Consider the following 24,603-nt stretch of genomic DNA (forward strand, 5'->3'; position numbering starts at 1 on the left):
CAAGTGGGAAGACAACTGGGGTGGGCCCACGCACAGAGAGGGAACAAGTGTGCAAGAGGGAGCCCCAGAGGTGAGGGGGTGGGAAGTGGTGCGAGGCAGAGCTGGAGACGAGACAAGGTCTGGATCGTGACCAGGCTAAGAAATCTGAACTTAATCCTGTAGCAATGAGGAGCCGTCAGGGCTTTTCCTCAGTCACGTGTCGTCAGACTCAGGTTTCAGAAAGAGCACCGTGACAGCAGGGAGACGGAGCCAAGGCTACAGTGGGGAGGTCAGTCCACAGGTCATCTGGATGGTCATACAGGTGAGGAACAAAGAGGCAGTTGAAAGGGAAAAGAGGAAACAGATCCAAGAGATTGTAAGGCATAGAATCAACAGGATTTATAGATCCATTGTGTGTACAGGTGAATGAGAAGAATTAGCATGACTCAGAAGTGGCTGGTTTAGACCACCGGGTGGACAGAGGTGCCATTCAAGGAGATAAGGAATGTGGGGAAGAAGTGGGTTTTGGGGAGCCATAAAGATTTCAGTTCTAAACATTTCAAGGCTGAGATGCTTATGGGACATCCAGAGGTAATGTCCATTAAACAAGAGGTTTTTGAGATCTGGTACCCAGAATACAAGTTCTGGCTATAGACAGAGATGTAGAATTCACCAGGATACCAATGGTAGGTGAGGACATATATGTGGGAGAGATCACCCAGTGAGCTTGGGTAGAGGGAGGCTAGAGGAAAGCTGAGATCTGGAGGCTTGGAAACACCCATCCCAGAGCCAAAGGAGGAAAGAGAGGAAAGCAGAAAACAAGAGCAAACAGTGTCATAGAAGGCAAGGGAGGAGAGAGTTTTCATCCAGGAAAGTTTAAATAAAATGTGATGAAAATTGTCTGTTGGGTTTAGCAACCAAAGAGCTATTGATAACTTTGGTAAGAGCAATTCCAGTGGAAAACAAGAAAGTAAAGCCAGTGGGTTTGGGGTGATTAAGAGGTAAGGGAATGAAGACGTACTCAATTCTAAGAGAAAGAAAAGACTTAGGGCAGTATCTAAAGGAAAAGGAAGCTCCAGAGTGAAATATTTCTTAAATATAAGAGAGTCAAGCACATTTGTATAAATAGAGAGACAGTACAGAGTCTAGTTAAGAGTATGAACTACGTGAGTTCAAATCCCAGCTTTCCCATGTCCTAGCTGTGTGACCTTGGGCAACATCCTTACACTCACTCTTCCTCAGTTTCCTCATCTGTGATGTGGAAGCAACGATATTACCAAGGTCATAGGGTTGACGGAAAATGAAATGAGTTAACAAGTGTCACAGTGCTCTTAGTAAATACTCAACAAGCATTAGCTATCAGTATAACTACTGTATATTGAGTTAGGGGAGACAACCAATAAGAAAGAGAATATCTTGATAAAAGGGGGACGAAGGGGCTTCCCTGGTGGTGCAGTGGTTGAGAATCTGCCTGCCAATGCAGGGGACACGGGTTCGAGCCCTGGTCTGGGAAGATCCCACATGCCGCGGAGCAACTAGGCCCGTGAGCCCCAACTACTGAGCCTGCGCGTCTGGAGCCTGTGCTCCGCAACAAGAGAGGCCGCGATAGTGAGAGGCCCGCGCACCGCGATGAAGAGTGGCCCCCACTTGCCGCAACTAGAGAAAACCCTCGCACAGAAACGAAGACCCAACACAGCCAAAAATAAAAAAATAAATAAATAATTAATTAATTAAATAATTTTTTTAAAAAAAACAGAAAATAACAAGTTAAAAAAAAAAAAAAAGGGGGGGGACGAAGATGGAATCAGAAGTTAATTGGAACCTACAATTGGAACCCATCAGCAGCCATGACAGATGTTAAGAGATTGGTTAAATTCCTGTATCTGCTTCTGATGTCGTTCATTCAAATTAAACACTCCCTAAGGGATTGATTGTTAAATGGGGTTTTACCTAGAATAGATGTGGTTGGCTAGGATCAGGGTGAGTTGAGGTGAGAAAGTATCTCTTAGACCTTTGGCTTAAGCCTGCCTATTGACTGCCATTTCCTCTTGTGGACACATTCCTGCAGTTGTTTACAACAACACAAGTTTTTACTGTGGGAGACCATATTTAGCCTTGAGGAACGAAGCAGAATAACAAGCCAGTGATTAAGGGGGCAGTGACTGTTTTGGCCTTTGGCCTTCCTATACGTAACGTTCCCAAAGTATTTCCCTCTCATTTTGCTCCGAGCTCTAGAACCGAGAGTCTCAGAGCACCTTTTTAGCTGTAAAAACATGTTCATTTGTTTATTTATTTACTTTTGGCTGTGTTGGGTCTTCATTGCTGCGCGCAGGCTTTCTCTAGTTGCTGCGAGCAGGGGCTACTCTTCATTGTGGTGCGCGGGCTTCTCATTGCGGTGGCTTCTCTTGTTGCAGAGCACAGGATCTAGGCGCGTGGGCTTCAGTAGTTGTGGCTCGTGGGCTCAGTAGTTGTGGCTCGTGGGCTCAGTAGTTGTGGCACACGGGCTTAGTTGCTCCGCGGCACGTGGGATCTTCCCGGACCAGGGATCGAACCTGTGTTCACTGCATCGGCAGACGGATTCTTATCCACTGCATCACCAGGGAAGTCCCTTTTTAGCTGTAAATGAAACATATTTAAACCATCAGATGGTCAAGGCAATGAAAGACTCTTCCCTCGTAAGCGAATGAGGCTATTTTCCTTTAACATGACAGATTCCTGTCACCCAGTTGATATTTTCTTCCCATATTTCCTGGGGCACTGACTCTGAAGGCAGTGCTACTGATGGCCCTACCATGCCTCGAGGAATGTCTTCTACCAGAAAGCTGATCACCATGTTCCCACCACACACTTGCCCAATGACCTTAGTTTAAAGGGGAAGGAACATATTTGGTCCAATTATATATTTCCCTGCTTGGACTAACTCCTGGAGTAAACACGTGGGAAGCTGGCGTGGGCAGAGCAGCATGCAGAGCACAGTTGTTTTTTCTTGGAAGTCCTCAGCTTGGTCTTGGGGGAGGCAAGCCCCCAGACTGTCCCTCATTCCAACATCTATTGTTGAGAATGGAAGAGAATGTTAAGCAGTGAGAAACCTGGCACTTAGTAGGTGTTCAATATAAGTCTTTAGAATGAATGAATGAGAAAGCAAGATGAAGAGAGCTAAGATTACGTTATTGTCCCCACGTTCCCCAAGCTCAGTTGTGGTAAATAAAGACACGGTGTCAGAAATAACAGTATTAACCTGTCTTCTACTAATAACCATTTTGGAGTCATAATGATAAGAGCAGAGGTTTTAAGTAAAACTATAAGCCTTGGTCATTTTTAAGAACCAGCTATAACTAAGAGATTCTTCCTCTGGATGGGTCCTGAAAGAGCAATATGGACTCTTCACGAAGGTTTCCTGGCCCCTTCCCACCAAACAAAGACAAAAACAAATATGGCTTTTGCTGGGTAAGGTAGCATGTGGCTTCTGTATCAGAATCAAGTTCCAGTCACCACTATGTAGCTAGCATAGATGCCAGGAAGCAAAATACAAAACAAAGAGCTGGCAAATCATTCCATTGGTTGTACTGATTCCGAGTGTCACCATCCTTCAGAGAAGGGAGTATGGACTGGAGTTCATATGTTACTAAATTGTCATTAAAGATAGGAGAGCAAGAAAAAGCTGGATTATGCATCATCACTACAGTAAATACAAGGGAGAATTTTTTAAATTTTTAATGTCATCACCCCTCAAGGAGCTTATAATCTATTTGATGAAGCAAGAATTAATGCTTATGAAAACTTTAGAATCAATACAGGGCAGGTAGACAAAGGAGCTATTCAGTGAGTGTTAGCAGGGATGAGGGGATGAAGAAAGCACAATGGTTGAATGGTCGGGAGCCCCTTTTTGGAGAAGCTGAGAACCAAGGGGAGCCTCAGAGAATGGATGGGGTCCCCTAAGTTTGGGAGAGGGTTGGGGAGATGGGGGGCTCCAAGAAGAGAAATTTTAAGTAAGGAACCAATCACAGTGGTAGGAGTATGCCCCTCCTGGCCCAGGGACAGAAAGGAAATGGCCAAATCACAGAAGCCCTGGATGCTGAGGAATGATGTGATCAAAGAGATGTTGACCAAGGACCAGTCCAGGGCTGGTAAACAGGCAAGCAAGCACCAGGAGGGAAAAACTTCCCTTGATGAATCTGCCCATACACCCCTCATATTTACCTTTGAGTTTTACAGGATTTTTTTTTTTTTTTAATGTTCTCAGGGTAAATAGGGGTAGGAGGATACAAACTTAGAAAAGGTTTGTGGGACTTCCCTGGTGGTCCAGTGGTTAAGAGTCTGCCTTCCAATGCAGGGGACGTGGGTTCAATCCCTGGTCGGGGAAAAGATCCCACATGCCACGAGGCAACTAAGCCCACATGCCACAACTACAGAGCCCACTCCCTCGAGCCCCCGCACAACTAGAGAGCCCGCATGCCACAACTACTGAGCCTGCATGCTGCAACTACTGAGCCCGCGCACTCTGGAGCCCACGTGCCACAACTAAGAGCCCAGACACCACAACTAAGACCCGATGCAGCCAAAAATAAAATAAAATAAATAAATTTTTTTAAAAAACAAGAAAGAAAGAAAAGGTTTGCATCTCCAGTATCTCAGACTGAACAAAAACAACTGGTTAGAGCCCTTGTTTTCAAGTCCTCTCCAAAGAAGGAAGAGCCCTAAATTAAACTGTTAACTCCAACACTGCACAACATCACTGGAAGGGACTATCCTAGGCTTGAGCCCCAGTGGAGAGAACTGGCTGCATGTGCTTGGTCTCCCTGCAGGTGAGAGGGTCTCTTTCTGTTTCACAGCCACTGTCTTTAAGAAGGTCTTCCTAAGACCTAGTCAAAACCTGCTCTGTCAAAACTTCCGCTGTTTTGTCTAATCCTGCCCTGCAGAGCAGCACAGAACAAATCAGCTTCCTCTCTATCATTGTAGCCATTCAAATATTTGAAGACATGTATAGCTCCCTATGAGTCATGTTTTCATCTGATTAAGAACATCCAGCTTCTTCTGTTATTCTATAGGCTGTAAGCTCCTTGAGAGCTGGGCACTGTGCACAGCTTGTGTCCTTATGTCCTCAATCCTTGTGCCCTCAATACTGAAATACTGTATTGCTCGTGTGGATTCTCCATATTAACTTATGGAATAAATGCATAAATTCTAATTTCATCATTTTTCACCCCCTCAGGTCTCTTGAACACATGTAGCCAAAATTTCTCCAGAATTTTTGTTTAAGGATTTTTCTTTTTACAAAATATTACATCTTCATTCTAGAAAACATGTATCAACAACAACAAATCACCCAAAATCCCAAAGCCTGGGAGTGAATAGTATTAAGATTTTGACTTACATTCCTCTTAGATTTTTTTCTATGTATATATATTTTAAATATATGTTTTTCATTAAAATGAGAACATGCAACTTTGAAACCTACTTCTTATACTTAACAAGATATCATGGGCATCTTTCTAAGACTGTAAAACTGAACAAAGGATTTAATTTTTTAAAGGTATTTTGGTAACTGAACTGAAACAAAACAGAAAAGCACTTGGATCATAAGTGTTTAGCTTGATGAATTTTCACTAAGTGGACGCACGCATCTTACCAACACGCAGATCAAGAGATTAAGCATAACCAGAATCCATGGTTCTGAAGAAGCTAGGGGCAGGACAGGAATAAAGATGCAAATGTAGAGAATGGACTTGAGGACATGGGGAGGGGGAAGGGTAAGCTGGGGCGAAGTGAGAGAGTGGCATGGACATATATACACTACCAAATGTAAAATAGATAGCTATTGGGAAGCAGCCGCATAGCACAGGGAGATCAGCTCGGTGCTTTGTGACCACGTAGAAGGGTGGGATAGGGAGGGTGGGAGGGAGACGCAAGAGGGAGGGGATATGGGGATATATGTATATGTATAGCTGATTCACTTTGTTATAAAGCAGAAACTAACACATCATTGTAAAGCAATTATACTCCAATAAAGATGTTAAAAAATAAATTAAAAACATAACCACAATCCCAGAAGCGTCCCTGTGCCCTCTTCTATTCACTGCCCCCTGCAAAAAATGCCATAGATATTTTTGAACTTTATGTAAATGGAATCACACTGTATGTATTCAGTTTTATCTGTCTTCTTTCAATGCATCATTTTAATGACCGCATACTATTCCTTTGTATTGCTATATTATAATTTATTTAGTTTATTCCTATTGTCATGCATTTTCACTAAATTTTTTGCTTTCATTAAAAATGCTGTGAATATCTATGTAATTAAAACATGATTTTCTCCCCTTAGGATAAATTCATTGACCTGAAATCTTTCGAAACTTTTGACTTATATTACCAAATTGCCCTTTAGAAAGTTTACACCCATTTTATATTCTCATCACAGTGTATAAGACTTCCAGTTTCTGTGGTATGGCCCAAAATTGAACACAAAACCCCAGATGTAATCCAACTAACATCCACTGCAAATGTCCCTAACCATCTTAAATATCCTCACTTCCTTTTACAGTACAAAAATAGACTGCAAGCACAAATATTCTCCAAGTTCTCTAACAAAGACAAAAACATAGAATGGTAGTGTTGGAAATGACCTTTTTTTGTATTCATATGTATTTGTATTCATATGAGAATACAAAAGCCCAAAGAGGAGAAGTATCAAAGCAGACAGATTCCCAACGAAAACCAAACCAGAAAATCATATGTAGAAAAAAAAAAGCTGCAAAGAAACAAAACAAAATGTATTTTTGGCAGTTACATTTGGGGAGTGAGACCATGAGAGATTTTTCTTCTTTTCACTTTTTCAAGTTGTCTAAATATTCAATAAGGAGCATATATTTCTTGTACAGTCGAGAAAAATTATTTCATATAAAAGAAGGGAAAAAATAGAGAGGAGAAGCTGGATTATAAATTGCCTATTATAGTCATTTAATGTGTGCCTAAGATCATAGTATGAAGGGTCTACAAAATAGGGGAAAAGGTGGCTTGATAAGTTTAAGAATTTGGAAGAGGAGGAGTACTCTAGAAGAATGAAGTCCAAGAATTCAGAGACCCAAACAAGCAGAGCCTGATGAAGCAACTATTAGAAGGCTCCAGTCTGTAAGTTTGATGAGTTGTGTCTGGAATAGACCCTGGAGACCTCTGGGTGAAGAAACAAAGGACAGGGTTTTTAGTGGTATTTACTTGTGAGCAGTTTGGAAATCTTGTCTCTGTCCCTGTTGGGATGAGATGGGGTTGGGGTGCTATGAGCTGTAGGAGCGTCATGGGGTGTAAATGTTTAGGAATCACCATCATGGTGCCTGTGATTTCCTCTCCCCCAAGACCTGAACCTTCCTTGTCATCTGTCTACGTTAAGAGCTAGAGTCGTGGAATCCAGTTTCAGCGTCTTGTCTTAATTAGACATTTCACATGTCTCGCTATGGCTGTGATGGTTTTACCTGAATGAATCGCAGAATCACAGAACATTAGAGTTGTCAGGACAGAGATAAAATCATGTCTCCCAAAAGCCTCTAAGCTAATAACTGGTGTGGCCTGATAGATTTGACAGGTTTAACAAATAAAAATATGAGACGCGAAAAAAAAAAAAATATGAGACGCAATTAAATTTGGATTTTAGATAGGCAGTGACAGTGTTTAGTATAAGTATGTTTCATGCAATATCTACTGGACAGCTTGTATTTCAGCTGGCAACCCTAGGGGTCCATGATTAAAACCCATCTCCCGGTGACCATTCTGATTGACTGAAGACTGTACAGTGCTTTTCTGCACAGCAGGTTGGTCTGATTTCCAGAATGACCTTACATATGAACGGCTATAGAGCTTAGTGGTTACCAAGGTACAGTTGGCCCTTGGGCATAGTTTTTTCATCTGTATAATAGGGTTACAAAGAGCACCTACTTCACATAGTTGTAAGCATTAAATGAATTATTACAAATAAAACATATAGATAGATACTTATTAGGGTCAAATATCAAGCCAAAAGCACTGTGAACCAGATACCTTTATGTGAACAGTCTGCAGTGACCTCTCGAACTTGTCTCTGACCCACTCCGTTGGTACAAAATAGGCCATAATCCCCCTCCCGTTACCTCCAGCTCGATGCTGAGAAAACAAAAAGTTCCCTCATCTGCAACAGAAAGGATAGCCTTGCTTTTGATAAGGCAATGCGGATTCTCAATAACCATTATATTCACTCATGATAGAATCATTATCTCAGAATTATTACATTGTAAATATTAAAAGAAAGATCAACACTACAGACTCCCTGCAGTGACCACTGGGACATTCGCAGCAAATGGCTTTCCTTAGATTATCTAGCCTAGAAGTTCAAATCAAGCTAACCATCAGAATCACCTGAGGAAAATTTTTTTAAGATCTCTTTTTATTTTGAAAATATTTCAAATATTCAGCAAAGCTGAAAGAATTTTATAGTGAACACTCGTAAACCCACTGCCTAGATTCTGCCATTAACATTTACAATAACTGTTTTCTCATGTATCTTTCCCTCTATCCACCCCTTTATCCATCCATCAATACATCTTTTTTCCTTACATATTCCAAAGTCAATTGCCAATATCTGTATACTTTCCCTGGGGAACTTTCTAAAACTATAAATTCCAAGACCTCAACCCCAGAGGTTCAGAGATCTACTGATTCAGCAATTTTTCAACCTCCCCAGGTGATTCTGATGCACAGTCAAGTTTGGGAACGTATCAGTCAGAAGAAGCTAAGTTATGCTGTAGTAAGAAGCATAACTAAAAATCTCTGTGATGTAGAACAACAAAGATGTTTCTCCTTTTTCTTCTTCCTCCTCCACCTCCTCCTCTTCTTCTTCTTTTTCTGGACTAATGCTACATGTTTGTCAACAGTTGACTGGGCTTCACTCTGGTAACCATGCTGATGGAGCCCCTACTATCCAAAATATTGCTAATTTCATGGCAAAGAGAAAAGAGACACAGAAAACCATGCATTGGCTATAAAAACCTCTGCCTAAATATGACACACATCCACCTCTGCCCCCAGTTCATTGATCAAAGCAAGTCACTTGGGGACTTTTAAGTTCAAAAGGTGGGGATGAGTAATATTTCCTCAGGGAGAAGCACTATTGAAGAGAAGCTGGAATATTTAGGAAATGTAATATAAAATAGCACAGGAAACCACTAATTTAATCCAGACTCTGATTTACAGACAAGGAAGCTATAGCATTTGAGGAGGCAGAGTGACTCTCCCAAGATCTCTCGGCTAGTTCAAACCAGGAATGGTCTAGAACCAAGGTCTCCTAACTCCCAATGTTAGGAGGCTACCTCCCTGAAGCTCCCTGATCATTCACCATCCATTCATTCAGTCATTTATTCATTGACTGATCTAATAACTATTGCGTGCCTACTATACACCACGTACCGATAAATAAGGCACAGTCCCTGCTATCAAGAAGTTCCCAGTCCCGTGTGAAATTCTTCCACATAACCTTCAGCTGACCCTATCACTGGCATTCTTCATCCTATTCAGCAAATAACCTGAAGCAGCAGTGCGTTTCAGAACGAATAGAGATACTGTCTTTGAGGATAAAGATCTATTTTTCTTAACTGTTTCTGGTCAGAGAGAGCCAATTCCCAGCAGCCCTGCTGAAACTCTGTATGGTGACACAGCTCACCCAAGATACAGGATATTTAAAATGACTCATGGGCCCACAATGGTTGAGGATCATTCCTAGGTCACAGTCATTTCATGATCTGATGGCAGAATAGCTTTTCTCTTAAAGGAATCATTCAGTTACAAAAACCTGAACCCGATCTTGAAGCCCATTTTCATTCAGACAGAAAGAAATATTTCAAGAGGTAGAAATCTGATAGATTTTTAAACAACACTGAGGACTATCTAAAAATAGGATAGTTTGATTTGAAGAAGATTTGATACCTTCACAGGCTGTGACTGTGAAGACTATCTGTCTTTAAAGATGTTAAAATAGTACCACAATATAAAATGATGTATCTAATCTTTGTAAAAGCACAGAATGTTAGAGGTGGGAGGACTTCTAAGCATCACTAACACGAGCTGCCTCATTTTACAGATAATAATCATGATGCTTATTGAGTATTTCACTGTGCCAGCTACTGTTCCAAGCAGTTTATATGCATTATCACATTTTGTCCTCACAACCAATAGGCGTGATGATCATCTCTACTTTGTAATTGAAGAGGTTGAAGCTCAGAGAGGATAAGTGACTCCATTAAAGTCATCTCACCAGATAAAGGTCTGGGGTATGAACCTAGAACTCGATTCCTTTGGTCCAGGGTTCCTTTAATGGGAAAAGGAATATAGTTGTCACTCTTGTGGGGCCATAAGGCTCCTAGACGTTGATTCTGTTCAACAATTGCCTGGGATACCTTGCAAGGTTCTGTGGGGAGACCAACATAAATAAAGCAGTTTCTACTCTCTGTGAGTTTCTGCCTGGCAAAGGAAGGGAGAGAAAATGGGCAAATTATGTGTCTGGAAATCAAGGGCAAAGAGAATTTTAAGATGTTTATCAGTGGTGTTAAATGTTACTAAAGAGTCAAAGACAGTAAAGACTAGGAGAAGGTCATTGAATAAGATGACAATTATGCAATTACTGTTGAACTTTAAAGATCAATTTCAGAGAGTGATGAGGGTAGGAGGTGGCTTGCAAGAGGCTAAGGAGTCAATAAAAGAGGAGGAAATGGAAATGGGCAGTTTCAGGCTACTGGAAGAAAGGGAAAGAATGTAAAGACAACTAGAGGATACAGACAATGGTGGAAATATTTTTATTTGGATGGGGAAGAGCTAGGCAGGTTGTTTACAGAAAAGATGGTGCCAACAGAGAGGAATGAATTTAATGTGCACTAGAAAGAGAGGATCAAGTGTTTGGAGCAGGCAGGAAGAGAGGATCCATTCACCATCGAAGTATTTACTATTTCAGTCACTATTATAATGTAGACAACTTAGAAACACAGTAGACAACTGTATTTGAGGCACTATGTTTGGGCACTGTGGTAAGCAAAGCATACCCATATCCTGTAGAGTCTAATATGGAAGACAGACTTTAAGTAAACTATAGATGATAGATAGGTAGATAGATAGATAGATAGATAGATAGATAGATAGATAGATAGATAGATAGACAGGATAGGTGATAGAGACAGTAGATGGATAGATGATAGGTAGATATAGATGATGGATAGATATAGATGATGGATAATTGATAGATATGATAGATGATAAGAGATAGGTGAAAGATATAGACAATGGATATATAGATAATAGATGATAGATAGATAGATAGAATAGGAGATAGAGACAGTAGATGGATAGATGATAGGTAGATATAGATGATGGATAGATATAGATGATGGATAATTGATAGATATGATAGATGATAAGAGATAGGTGAAAGATATAGACAATGGAGATATAGATAATAGATGATAGATAGATAGATAGATAGATAGATAGATAGATAGATAGATAGACAGATAGATAGAAAGTAATTATATTCTGTGAAAAATGCTATGAAGGAAAACGCCGAAGTGCTACAAGAGCCAAAGCAGAGAAGTTAGCCTTAGGCTGACTAGTTGTATAGCATCTTCCAAATGAGAGAAAGGAGAGATGGAGGACAAAGGATGAAGATATACACATTTTGAAAATGTTGAGGAAAGAAGATAATCTTCACCTTCTTAGTGAATAATAGGAAGATGTAAATGCCTGTTAAAAGGGAAAGGAATAAGAGTATGTTTGAGGATTTACGGACAATGGGGAAATATATTAGAATCCATCCTTGGACATCGAATTTGGTATCAGCAAAAGAAGACTGTATCTGCCAAGAAGCATTAAAAGCTATTATGAAGTTAGATAGAAACCCAGTTGGCTCAGTTTTCTGACCTTCCTATGGAATTCTTAGCAACCCAGAGTAGGTGCAAATCAAGTAAATGGTGGGTTGGGCAGAGAGTAGGCTGGGGGTTCTCATCACAGTCACAATAGAATGCAAAGGGTGCAAAGGATTCAGAGTTACTAGAAAGGGCCTGGCGTCCAGCTGGTCAGGGAGGTAAGTGGAGCCCAAAGGGAATGGACCTACTCGATGAGGTCACAGTGAGAACAGAGAACAAGTTGAGAAGAAATGAGGTCAAGAGAAAAGAGACAGGGAGAAGAAGAAGATGTGAGCAGGGTGGGAGGACAGACCCAAGTAATGATGAACTCTCAGCTTCATCCAGATCAAAGGCGAGCTAAAATTGGGTTAGTGATGAAGGTCATTGGAGCTAAAGAGGTTTAGAGAACACTGAGGCTGGGGTGGGATGGGAATTAAGGACTGAAAAGCTTTGTTGATGACATTAGAACCTGTAGAATGCTGTCCCCTCTGCTTTGCCTTAGAGAAAATAAACTTTATGAGTTTTCCAAACCAGATACATATATTTGTAAATGTAGTCAAATATGTATGTGTGTGTGTGTGTGTGTGTGTGTGAACACACACACTAATATATATCTTAATTACCTGCAAGTGGTCTGGATGTCTCGGAGTGATGGCTAGTCCCCATACTTGTTGGATTATGTTTGATTCCAACCTTGCTATGCTGGATGACACCCTGCAGATGTTAACTCAGGAAGAGCTAATGGGATGAGTAACCGCCTCGCGTTATAAGTAGCATTTATCAAGCACCAATTTTTTTTGGCAGAGAGATGTGACAAGGGAGATTTGGGACAAAGGGACAGATTTCAGAAACTTTTCAAATGTAGACTCAATTTGTCAAAGTTGCTTAGTGACTGGGCAGGAATGGAAGATGAGGCGGAAGGAGAGCACAGGTAGAATGAGGCAGGGAGTTGGTTCTTATTTCCCCCCATTTTACAGATGAGGAAACTAAGACTCAGAGAAGTTAAAAGACTCACCCAGAACCACTCGTCTAGCAAGTGGTAGAGCCAGGGGTTATTACTCGACCCGTCTGTCCTGTGCCCTTCCCAGTACACCATGCTCCCTGTCCCACCGTTCTCTGCAAGACCTTTTCATGTTCCAAGTCACTTTGCTGAAGATACCAAGCTCAGCCTTTTGCTCCTCTTTTCCACACTTCCCAGGTGTTAGCAAAGGTAATCATACGTGTTTTCCCCTGCCTGAGCGAGGAGTCCCGCCCAGCGCCCCTGCAGTGGTGTTGACAGGCCTGGCTTGCAGCCCCCTCACACTGCTGTGATGCTGGGCTCACCTGTCGGCGTCCCCTTAGAGGGTGAGTTCTCTGATGGAAGACAGGGCCTCTGAATCTTTCGATTCCCAGCTCTCAGCACAGTGTCTGACCCACAGTAGCTGTCCAACAGATGTTTGTCAAATGAAGAGCAGTATTAATAGGCCTCATGCTTAGTTCCAGGTTGCATCCTACGGTTAACAAGATACAGTAAAATGTCAACCAAGGACACTAGAGCCTGCTCTACACCATTACTATTCAAAACACTGTTAAGTGTAATGGAAACTTATGTCCCTGCATTTGTTTGTATTTGGGATCCAGCTAATTATCAACCTGACATCAGTATTTACTTGGGCTTTCTTTCTGAGTGCAGAATGTGCTCTAACACACCAGCTTTGCCGTTCTGTTCTTTTCGCCCTGAGGCCAAGCACCCTGCAAAGTCACATAGGAGGCAGGTCTTCTCCTGCAGAGCCCAACTAATGAATCCAGGAGCTGTCCCCCAAGAGGATTGCCCCAGAAGATAAAAAGCACGCTGGAGGGACTTCCTTGGTGGCGCAGTGGTTAAGAATCTGCCTACCAATGCAGGGGACACGGGCTCGAGCCCTGGTCCGGGAAGATCCCACATGCCACGGAGCAACCAAGCCCGTGCGCCACAACTACTGAGCCCGCAAGCCACAACTACCAAAGCCCGCACGCCTAGAGCCCGTGTTCCGCAACAAGAGAAGCCACCGCAATGAGAAGCTTGCGCACTGCAACGAAGAGTAGCCCCTGCTCGCAGCAACTAGAGAAAGCCCACGCACAGAAACGAAGACCCAACACAGACAAAAATAAATAAAAATAAAATAAATAAATAAATAAAAAAGCTTAAAAAAAAAAGAATGTAAACCCTGAAAAAAAGTAAACCCTGAATATCAATTTAGAAATAAATAAATGAATAAATAAATAAAAAGCACGCTGGAAAAGGTGGCTCAGGCGGACATGCTCAGGTGATGCAGCTTGTTTCACTTCCACCTCAGAGAACACGAGGTACCAAGGAGAATGCGCGAGGGAGAGTCCAGCCATGGACCCTGGGCTCCCAAATCTCCTGCAGGCTCTTCTTCCCCTTCCTTCGGTGCAGCGTTAAGGGAAGGGGTGCACTGAACTGGAGGTCCACAGTGTCTGTACTTCTCACAATATAGCACCTTTGACCTCACATGGAAAAAAATTTTAATCACATTGGTTGAGAATAAAGATTTTTCACTTTTTTTTTTTTTTTGAAGTGTTGACAGACCCTTTCGAAATGGAACCTCCTACCCCCAGCTGGCGTTGTGAATCACACCATGCAGTATCGTGTATAGGTTTGTTCAGGGGTTGAGCCTTGAGTAGTGATACAGGAAAAATCAGTGAGATGACAGTAAATGTGACAGCACATCTCTGTCAGTCATCTCAGAACCAGAGACCACAGCCCGCTTGTTCAGATACGTGGCACCTCGAAAGAGTTTTTCCCATGTAACAAATTATCCCAGAAGGACATCAAGGCTCCTTTGCTTTTAATTTAAAAGTCATAAGTGAAGGCCTCAAAGAAATGTCAGTGACAGTGTATGAAAATTCATACATCTCCTAGCAGTTTTTTGTGCCTTCACGGCAGTGATAATAATCACTTTGTTCTCGGGTTTGGAGCCGTGGGAAGAATCAAACCATTGTGTAGATTACTTAAAATTCCACTGTGCCTGCACCGTTTGCCCAAGAATGTTAAGAATTTGCAGCTGTCGCTCCCACGAAAGGTTTCTAACTGGGGCCGTGGCTGCTGCTTCACACACAGCTGTGGTTAATTTGAGCTGAAGATTTTTAATTGCCTTTGTGTCGAGATTTATTAAATAATATTTTAGAGGAGCAAAAACTGTAATAGTCATATTAGTAGGTTGCTGAAGGAAGAAAATAATTGGAACGCAGCATTTTTGCCCTGCAAGCCAAGTCTGAAAATATCTTTCCCACGTGACTGGCTTCCAGCCATCCCAGCAAAAGAGTTTCTAGGTAAATCCGGCCACAGAAGCCCTCGTGGCCGCTGCAGAAGCCTAGCCCTTTGTTCCCCTTACTCCTTTATCTGGAAGCGCTTCTCCCCTGAGTGGCCTTCCCTTGTTTCCACTCTCCATTTCCATTATCTCAGGAGACAGAAGTCATAGCGCTTGGAGCAAACGTAGCATTAGCTGGCAATCGGCCGCTCCTGCTAAGTGGTCTGCATTATTTTTGCAAGCCTTTGTAATTGCTGTTTTCCTACTACATCTAGGCCATCCATGACAATACTGTGAGGGGTCTGAACCCTCCCCATTTGGCTGAGAGCAGCTGTACAGATGAGCAGAAGTCAGAAAACGTGGACCTTTCCTGGATTTCCTGCCAAGGCAAAGGAGAGGGAGTGAGAGGCCCTTCTACTGATGAGGGACCACAACTAATGCCCCTCAAGAAGGGTCTTGCCAATTGTTCTGAGAAAGGAGTTTTGAATATGAAGAGAGGCCAGCCAGGAAAATTGCAGAACAAGTCGTAAATCCTCATGGCTATGCTGAAAACCTCAATTGTGTTTTACATTTCAGTTCAATATTTCCTTTTAACAGGGAATCCTCCAGGCATTAAGAAGCACCTACAGTGTACAGGTGCTGTGCTATAGGCACTGCGGGGCAGAAAGTCGAGTGGGAGACCTAGACCAAGCATAAGACAGGCCAAGGGCACCCAAGCCCTGGTTACATCACTCACCCCAAGGGAGGTGAGGGGGACAAGCTGATGCCAGAAGGGGGCAGCACTGGGTCCAGGCCTAAGGGATAAAGAGGATCTTGATAGTTAGAGGGGGAAGCAAAAGCCTTCCAGGCTGAGGACCCAAGAATAGCAAAAGCACGTTGGAAAAGCATATCTTGATGTCTATGGTTCCATTTATATAATTTTCTCAGAATGACATAGTTATAGACAGATTTAGTGGTTGCCAGAGATTAAGGATGGAGGGGCTGTGTATAGGAGAGAAGTGGGTGTAGCTATAAAAGGAAAACATGAGGGATTCTTGTGGTGATGGAAATGTTCTGTATCTTCATTGCATCAATGCTGATATTCCGGTTGTGATATTGTGCTATAGTTTTGCAAGATGTCACCACAAGGGAAAATTGGTAAAGGATACATGGGATCTCTCTATATTATTCTTACGAATGTGAATCTGCAATTATCTCAAAGTAAAGTTTTTTAAAAAGTATGTCTTGGGCTTCCCTGGTGGTGCAGTGGTTGAGAGTCCGCCTGCCAACGCAGGGGACACGGGTTCGAGCCCTGGTCTGGGAGGATCCCACGTGCCGCGGAGCGACTGGGTCCGTGGGCCACAATTACTGAGCCTGTGCGTCTGGAGCCTGTGCTCCACAACAAGAGAGGCCGAGATAGTGAGAGGCCCGTGCACCGCGATGAAGAGTGGCCCCCACTCGCCACAACTGGAGAAAGCCCTCGCACGGAAACGAGGACTCAGCACAGCCAAAAATAAATAAATAAATAAATAATAAAATTAAAAAAAAAAAAAAGTATGTCTTGAGGAAGGGACAGTCTACAGTTGGACATGACAATGTTAGGTGAGGATAAGAAATGAAGAAAAAGGTTGGAGGGGCTTCCCTGGTGGCGCAGTGGTTGAGAATCCGCCTGCCAATGCAGGAAACACGGGTTCGAGCCCTGGTCTGGGAAGATCCCACATGCCGCGGAGCAACTGGGCCCGTGAGCCACAACTACTGAACCTGCACGTCTGGAGCCTGTGTTCCGCAACAAGAGAGGCCGCGATAGTGAGAGGCCCGCGCACCGCGATGAAGAGTGGCCCCCACTTGCCACAACTAGAGAAAGCCCTCGCACAGAAACGGAGACCCAACACAGCCATAAATAAATAAATAAATAAATAAATAAATAAATAAAAATTAAAAAAAAAAAAAGAAGGTTGGAGAGGTTGGATGGGACTAGATTCTAGAAGCTAGAAATGCCACTCTAAGGAGCTGGGATTTCATTCTGTGAGGAATGGCAAGCCACTGAATGCTCTGAGCTGGGCGGTGACATGCTTTTCAGGCAACTCACCCTGCTAGCAGGTCTGCTGGACCTCAAAACCTCACCCATTGCCCAACGCAGAGGCAGGACGGCTGCTGTACACCGAGAGCGTGAGGACCTGAACCGTGGAGGTGAATCTGGACACAGCAGCCAAGAGAGGTGGGAACACCTCTGAGAGCCAGAGTCCAGGCTTCGAATCCTAGACTGCTACGTACTTGCTCTTGCCGCCTAAGGCAGCTAACTTCTCAGTGCCTCCGCTTCCCCATCTGTAAAATGGGAATAATACCAGTGTCTGCCTCTCTTAAGATAATGTAAATGCTTAGAGCAGTGACCAGTACAGTAAGCACTTGGCAGAGGTTAGCTATTATTATTTTCAAGATGTAAAAGCTTACAACTTAGCAACTAGTTGAACTTAGGGAGGGGCAAGGAAAGAGTCAAGATGTAATGTTCATCAAAGGACTATGGGAGATCATCAGTAATAATAGCTAGAAAACAACAGAAAAATTCATATTGAGGGACATTCCATAAAATAACTATTTATAATCTTCAAAAGTGTCAGGGAAACACAGAGGAACTGTTCCTTTGGGAAGAAGACCAGAAGGACATGACAACCAAAGGCAGCACATGATTCTGAACTTGATCCATCGGCTTCAGAGGACATTATTGAGATGATTGGGACAATTCCACTGAAATGTGAATGGGGTCTGAAGATGTAGTTATTTAGGAGGATGTGTTTGGTTCCTTGTCCGGAGGAAATGACATTTAAGTGTTCTGTAGCCATGAGGCATCAGGTTGGCCGCTGATTCTTAAATGTTTCAGAAAATTCTTTGTACTCATAACTCTTCTGTAGGCTTGTGTTTGAAAATGAAAACAATATTTTTATTGAAATATAGTTGATTCACAATGTTGTGCTAGCTTCAGGTGCACAGCACAGTGATTCAGTTATATATTTATCTTCTCTTTTTCAGATTCTTTTCTCTTATAGGTTATTATAAAATATTGAGTATAGTTCCTACTGCTATACAGTAGGTCCTTGTTGGTTATCTATTTTATATATAGTAGTGTGTATATGTTAATCCCAAACTCCTAATTTATCCCCCTCCTCTTGCCTCTTTGGTAACCATAAATTTGAAAACAATTTATTTTAAAAGTAATGGCTAGCATTTGTTGAACATTCACAGTGTATCAGGCACCGTGGTCCGTGCTTTGCACATGAATGGATTCAGTGCCCCAGGAAACTTCTCTGACATGCGTGTCTACCAAACTGGGATTGTGGACCCCTGCTCTGCCCCCTGTTCTGCCCCCTGTAACATCTGGAACTCCTCCCCACTAGACCACCTATAGTGACTGCTGTTTTTTGTCTACAACACCATCTGCCGTCCATGGACAGTAAGCTTGTTGAGGGCAAGGTCTGTGTCCCATTCTCCACTGTATCCACAGCTCTGGACACGCTCCCGGTAAATCATCACTGCTCAGTCCATGCTGGTGGATGAAGCACTGAGGCCTGCTCACCATGGTGATTATAGCCCAAAATGAGGCACCAGATTTGGGATGGATGTCTAATACATGACTTCTTTTCTAGGTGGCCCAGGCTCTGGCAAAGGCACACAGTGTGAAAAGCTGGTGGAAAAATACGGATTTACACATCTCTCGACTGGCAAGCTCCTGCGGAATGAGCTGTCATCAGAATCTGAAAGAAGCAAATTGATCAGAAACATCATGGAACGTGGAGAGCTGGTGCCCTCAGTAAGCAACAGCTGCCTTCTCTGGCTGGGGAGAGATTTGGGAGTGTTGCAATTAATCTAAGCTTCTGGAACAAAGAAACCCAAAAAGGACAATAGCTGTATTTCATTTCTTTCTTATGTAACAGTCCAGAGGCAGGCGGGAGGTCCGCAGCAGAGAGCCAGCTGCCAGACCAAGTTGTCCAGGCCCAGGTTCCTTCTGTCTTGTTGCTCTGCCAGCCCCTTGAATGTTACCTTGTTTCATATTTTCTTCTAAAATTGGTCCCCGCTTTACAGTTAAAATCTTCAAAGCAGAAGTGAGCTTGGTGCAGCAGAACCTAGAATTAGAACCCACTGGAAAATAAAAAACAACATTTTGGTCTAGTTCTGAGAAGTATAATGACATTAACTTGAAATTTGGTATCTTCCTTGTGTGGCTGAAGTAAAGAATATCCCTTTTATTTACCTTTTTTGGTTTGTTTTCAAGTCACTGCCCATCTCTGAGAAGCTGGATGCCACGGGTATCAAAAAACATTCATCCCTTCCAGACTAGGTCCCACACTAGGCTCTGTAGTCAGGGCTCGTACAATGCAGCCCTATTAGCTAACAGAGCTTTAGGCTTCCTCTTCAACCAGCTACAGTCTGTTTCCCACCTGGAAGCCAGAATGGTCCTCATGAAAGGAAACAGACCATTGCAGTTGACTCTCGGTGGGCCTCCTTCTGCCCACTCTTTTCCCCCTACAGTTCACTCTTTTCACAGCAGCCAGAGTGATTTCTTGAAATCGTTTATCCCCTTCCCCAGAGGCTTCCAACAGCTCCTCACCACACTTAGAATGAAATCCAGAGTCCTTCCCGTGGCTCTGGACTCCAGCTTGCTCTCTGACACTGTTTCCCACCACTCTCATGTTCACTCTCACCCAACCAGTCACTTCCTCATTGTTCCTCCCACAGGCCAGGCTGTTCCTGCCTCAGGGCCTTTGCACTTGCTGTTTCCTTAGCCTGAGCCCTCTTCCTTCATATATGCATAGAGTTTGCTCCTTTACTTCATCCAGATCTCTACTTAAATATCACAATTTATCAAAGAGACCCTTGCTGAGCACCCCATCTAAAATAGCACCTGTAACATTCTGCTTCTTCTGTCCTGCTTTAATTTTGTTCCTAGTAGTTCTCTCTAGCTGATTATTTCTATATATTTACTTGTTCGTCTATTATCTGTCTTTTTCACTAGAATGTAAGCTTCATGCAGATTTAATTCATTATTATCTAGGGATAGTTTCTGACCACCCTTACGATGGCTGCATTCCCCAAGTCCCTGCCAAAAGTCAGAGGATGCCTGGGACCCAGAGAACACAAGGAATTCCCCCCAGTTTGGGCAGCTGGTGGCATTTTCCTACATCTGTTCCCAAGCTTCCATGTATCTCTCCTTCCTTATTTCCATAAGCGCAAGTTAAATCAAATTTTTTAACAAAGTGATATTGCTAGAAAATGCTACTTCATTATCTACTGAAAGTCTCCTCAAGTCAGTGTGTGTCAAATTTTATAAAATATTTACTGGAACAAATCAACAGTGAAGCACATTTTATACCGTGTTTTGTCTAGTTTTAAACTGGCATTAGGCCTAATTCAAGGAGTGCTACTGTATGAAATACAGCACTGTATTTCACCTAATCTAAGATGTCATTATTTTTAGACACCCCAGTAAAATATAGCCAATAAAAATATACCGGTAAGAAAAAAACACTAACAATTAAACTATGACCCAGCACTGACTGTAAGATACCTACCAATTCCATAGACATTAAAATGGGGGGGGGGTGAGATTTGGAGTTGATGAAATACAGTATATTGCTGCCTGCTGTTAATCTTTTTTTAACTAATTTGTATTGGAGAATTAGTTGCTTTACACTGTTGTGTTAGTTTCTGCTGTACAGCAAAGTGAATCAGTTATACGTATACATATATCCCCTCTTTTTTAGATTTCCTTCCCACTTAGGTCACCACAGAGCGTTGAGTATAGTTCCCTGTGCTATACAGTGGGTTCTCATTAGTTATCTATTTTATACATAGTCGTGTATATATGTCAAGCCCAGTCTCCCAATTCATCCCACTCCCCCCGCTTCCCTCCTTGGTATCCATAAGTTTGTTCTCAACATCTTGCGGTTATCTCTCTCCCTCCCGTGATGGGATGGCTCGGGAGAACTGCGCTGACTCCAGTGCTGTTCTGTGGAAGAGCTCGGGTCCTGACTGCTCTCCCTCCGCTCCAGGGCCTCATTCTGGAGCTCCTGAAGGAGGCCATGGTGGCCAACCTCAGAAACACCAAGGGTTTCCTGATTGATGGCTATCCTCAGGAAGTGAAGCAAGGGGAAGAGTTCGGACGTAGGGTGAGTGTTGTTATGGGGATCATACCAGAAGAAAAATAGGGGACATCATCGAGGCTGGGGGATAAATTCAAAGTCTATGCCTTTCTCAATTACATGAAATAAAACTTTCTGTTACAAATGGCAGAAACTCAGCATGCAGGCTAAAAACAGGGTGGAGGGTGGGGACGCTGGTGGTGGGTTTATGGGTTCAAGTAACTAAAACTTCCAAGAGCAGTTCACACTTGGTTGGATCCATGTATTCAAATTTGTTCATCAGTGATCTGACGTCCTCCATCTCTCGGATATTCTTTCTTTGCGTTGGCCTCATTTTCTTCCTGTTACAGGCTTATATTCTACCATCTAAGTGATCTCACAGAAAAGTGTTTCTATTCTCCAGCAAAAAACCTAGGATTTTGTTTCATTATCTTGGATCATCAGGTCCTGGGCTCATCACGGAACCAATCACTGTGGATATCCAGGAATATCCTGGTCCAGCCTGGAGGACCAGGGCAAGGATGGGAAGAAAGGAGGGAGAATGGGCACCACACCTGAACCAGGCAGACCAAAGGTTTCCTGATTGATGGCTCTCCCCGGGAAGTGAAGCAAGGGGAAGAGTTGGGCAAGAATGGGCACCACACCAGAACCATGAAAAGAAAGGGAAGGGAATTACCCAAAGAAAAATAGGATGCCCTTAGAAGAAGGCTAGGAGAAAGGTTGCTGGACAGGCAGAGTCAGATATATGTACCCCTCTGACCATCCCAGCATCAGGTATAGGTTCCACCCTCTTCACTAGGAGGCCACTCACAGGGGAACAGCAGGAAGTAAAAAATATTGCTCCTATCATTTATTGAGCCTACTCTGGGCTAAGTCCTGGGCTACACACTTTACATACATTATCTCTAATTTTACAAAGTCCAAGCAAGAGGGAAACAATTGTCCCCATTTATTAAACAAAGATTCCAGAGCCTACAAGAATTAATATTTATATAGAGATCTCTTTAGACTAGTTTTAAAAACACTTTTATGTATGTTATTTCATTTGATATAATTTTAATAACCTTTTAGATAGAGAGAGGAGGTACTTTCTTCATGGTAAAGGTGATGAGTTAAGCCCAGAGAGGTTACATGACTTGCCCACAGCCCCACAGCTAGTAAGTGCCAACTCACTGGTAAGTGACAACTACCGGTAGGACTAAGATTTGGGGGGGCCCATCTCCATCCATCTCTAACACTGCAACGTAGATTAGGGGTAATGGTACTTGTGTGACCCCTGGGAGTTAGTTTGACCTCCTTCTGAGTCTCTGTTTTAATTAGTTTCCTTAGATGGTGTCTAAATACTTAAAGGACAATTGCTCACCTTCCCTTGCATTTCCTATTTGCAACCAGAGTCAGAGAAGAAATTCCCTGGCCCAGTTGCCAAGGGTGGGCTCTAACTCCCGGGACTGACTTTCTGAATCTCAACTCAGGAGCCTTTATCAACAAGATGGGGGTGAGCAGGGAGAAGTGGATTTGTGTGGCAGCACCTGGGACTGTGGCAGTTCCAGGTGATTCCTGATGGGCACTCATGTACCAGAAATCTAAACAGCCTTCTTCCACCAAACAAACCACTTTAAGAGCTCAGATTTCTATATAATCAACCACTTTTTTACAAAATGGAATTGGGAGGATTGTTCTAGTTTTTTTTTTAATCATGGTAATATTTTACCATGTTCTGTATATTTACAGAACATAAAATTTACCATCTTAACCAATTTTAAGTGTACGCTTCAGTCATGTTAAGTGTATTCGTATTGTTGTGCAACCAATCTCCAGAACTCTTTTCAACTTGCAAAACTGAAACTCTACACTTATTAAACTCCCCATTTCCCTGTCCCCCGCCCCCTGACAACCACTGTTCCACTTTCTGTCTTTATGAATTGACTACTCTAGGTACCTCACATAAGTGGAATCAGATTTGTCCTTTTGTCACTGGCTTATTTCATTTAGCATAATGTCCTCAAGGTTCATTCATGTTGTTGCATGTGTTAAAATTTCCTTCCTTGTTAAGGATGAATAATATTTTGCTTATCCATTCATTCATTGATGGCTACTTGGGTTACTTCGACTTTTTGCCTATTGTAAATAATGCTGCTATGAATGTGCGTGCACAGATTGCTCTTCAAGACCCTGCTTTCACGTCTTTTGGGTATATACACAGAAGTGAAATTGCTCGATCATATGGTAATTCTATTTTTAATTTTTTGAGGAATCAATACATATGCATACATACTGCCAGCCGTAGTGGTTGCACCATTTTACATTCCCACCAGCAGTGCATAACGGTTTCAGTTTCTCTACATCCTCGCCAACACATATTGTCTGTTTTTTTGATAGTAACCATCCTAATGGATGTGAAGTGGTATCTCATTGTGATTTGGGTTTGCATTTCCCTAATGATTAATGATGTTGAGCATCTTTTCATGTGCTTGTTGGCCATTTGTATGTCTCCCTTGGAGAAATGTCTGTTCAAGTCTTTTGCCCATTTTTTAACCAGGTTGTTTGGGTTTTGTTGTTGAATTGTAGGAGTCTGGGTTATGTTCTGGATTTTAACCCCCTATCAGATATATGATTTGCTAATATTTTCTCCCATTACATAGGTTGCCTTTTTACTCTGTTGATTGTGTCCTTTGATGCACAGAAGTTTTAATTTTGATATAATCCAATTTATCTATTTTTGCTTTTGTCTCCTGTGCTTTTGGTATCATGTCCAAGAAATTATTGTCAAATCCAGTGTCATGAAGCTTTTCCCCTGTTTTCTCTTAAGAATTTTGCAGTTTTCACTCTTACATTTAGGTCTTTAATCCATTTTGACCTAATTTTTGTATGCAGTGTAATGTAAGGGTCCAACTCTATTCTTTGCATGGAGATCACCAGTTGTCCCAACACCACTGATTGAAAAGACTGTTTTTTCCCCATTGAGTGGTCTTGGAACCCTTGTCAAAAATCATTTGACCGTGTATCCGACAGTTCATTTTTGGGTTCTATATTATATTCCATTGGTCTAAGTTACTGACTTTATGCCAGTACCACACTGTCTTGATTACTGTAGCTTTGTAATAGTTTTTAAATCAGGAAGTAAGAGCCCTCCAACTTTGTTCTTTTTCAAGGTTGCTTTGGCTATTCAGGGTCCCTTGAGATTCCACATGAATTTTAGGGTGCATATTTCTATTTCTGCAACAACAACAAAAAAATGTCATTGGAACTTTGATAGGGATTGCATTAAATCTGTAGATCACTTTTGTAGTATTGACATCTTAACAATATTAA

At 42.4% G+C, this 24,603-nt stretch overlaps 1 protein-coding gene across 2 annotated transcripts in view; it reads left to right on the forward strand.

The window, feature by feature from the left end:
* The window catches only part of AK5 (adenylate kinase 5), a 251,823-nt gene that overhangs the window by 197,512 nt on the left and 29,708 nt on the right, over positions 1 to 24,603 (forward strand). For both annotated transcript variants that reach the window (XM_007191756.3, XM_057543927.1), the window contains exons 11-12: positions 18,799 to 18,962; positions 21,202 to 21,318. In XM_007191756.3, the coding sequence (XP_007191818.2) occupies positions 18,799 to 18,962; positions 21,202 to 21,318 (281 nt within the window). The remainder of the gene's footprint in view (positions 1 to 18,798; positions 18,963 to 21,201; positions 21,319 to 24,603) is intronic.

The sequence above is a fragment of the Balaenoptera acutorostrata genome, chromosome 1 (assembly GCF_949987535.1).
Source record: "Balaenoptera acutorostrata chromosome 1, mBalAcu1.1, whole genome shotgun sequence".
NCBI lineage: Eukaryota > Metazoa > Chordata > Mammalia > Artiodactyla > Balaenopteridae > Balaenoptera > Balaenoptera acutorostrata.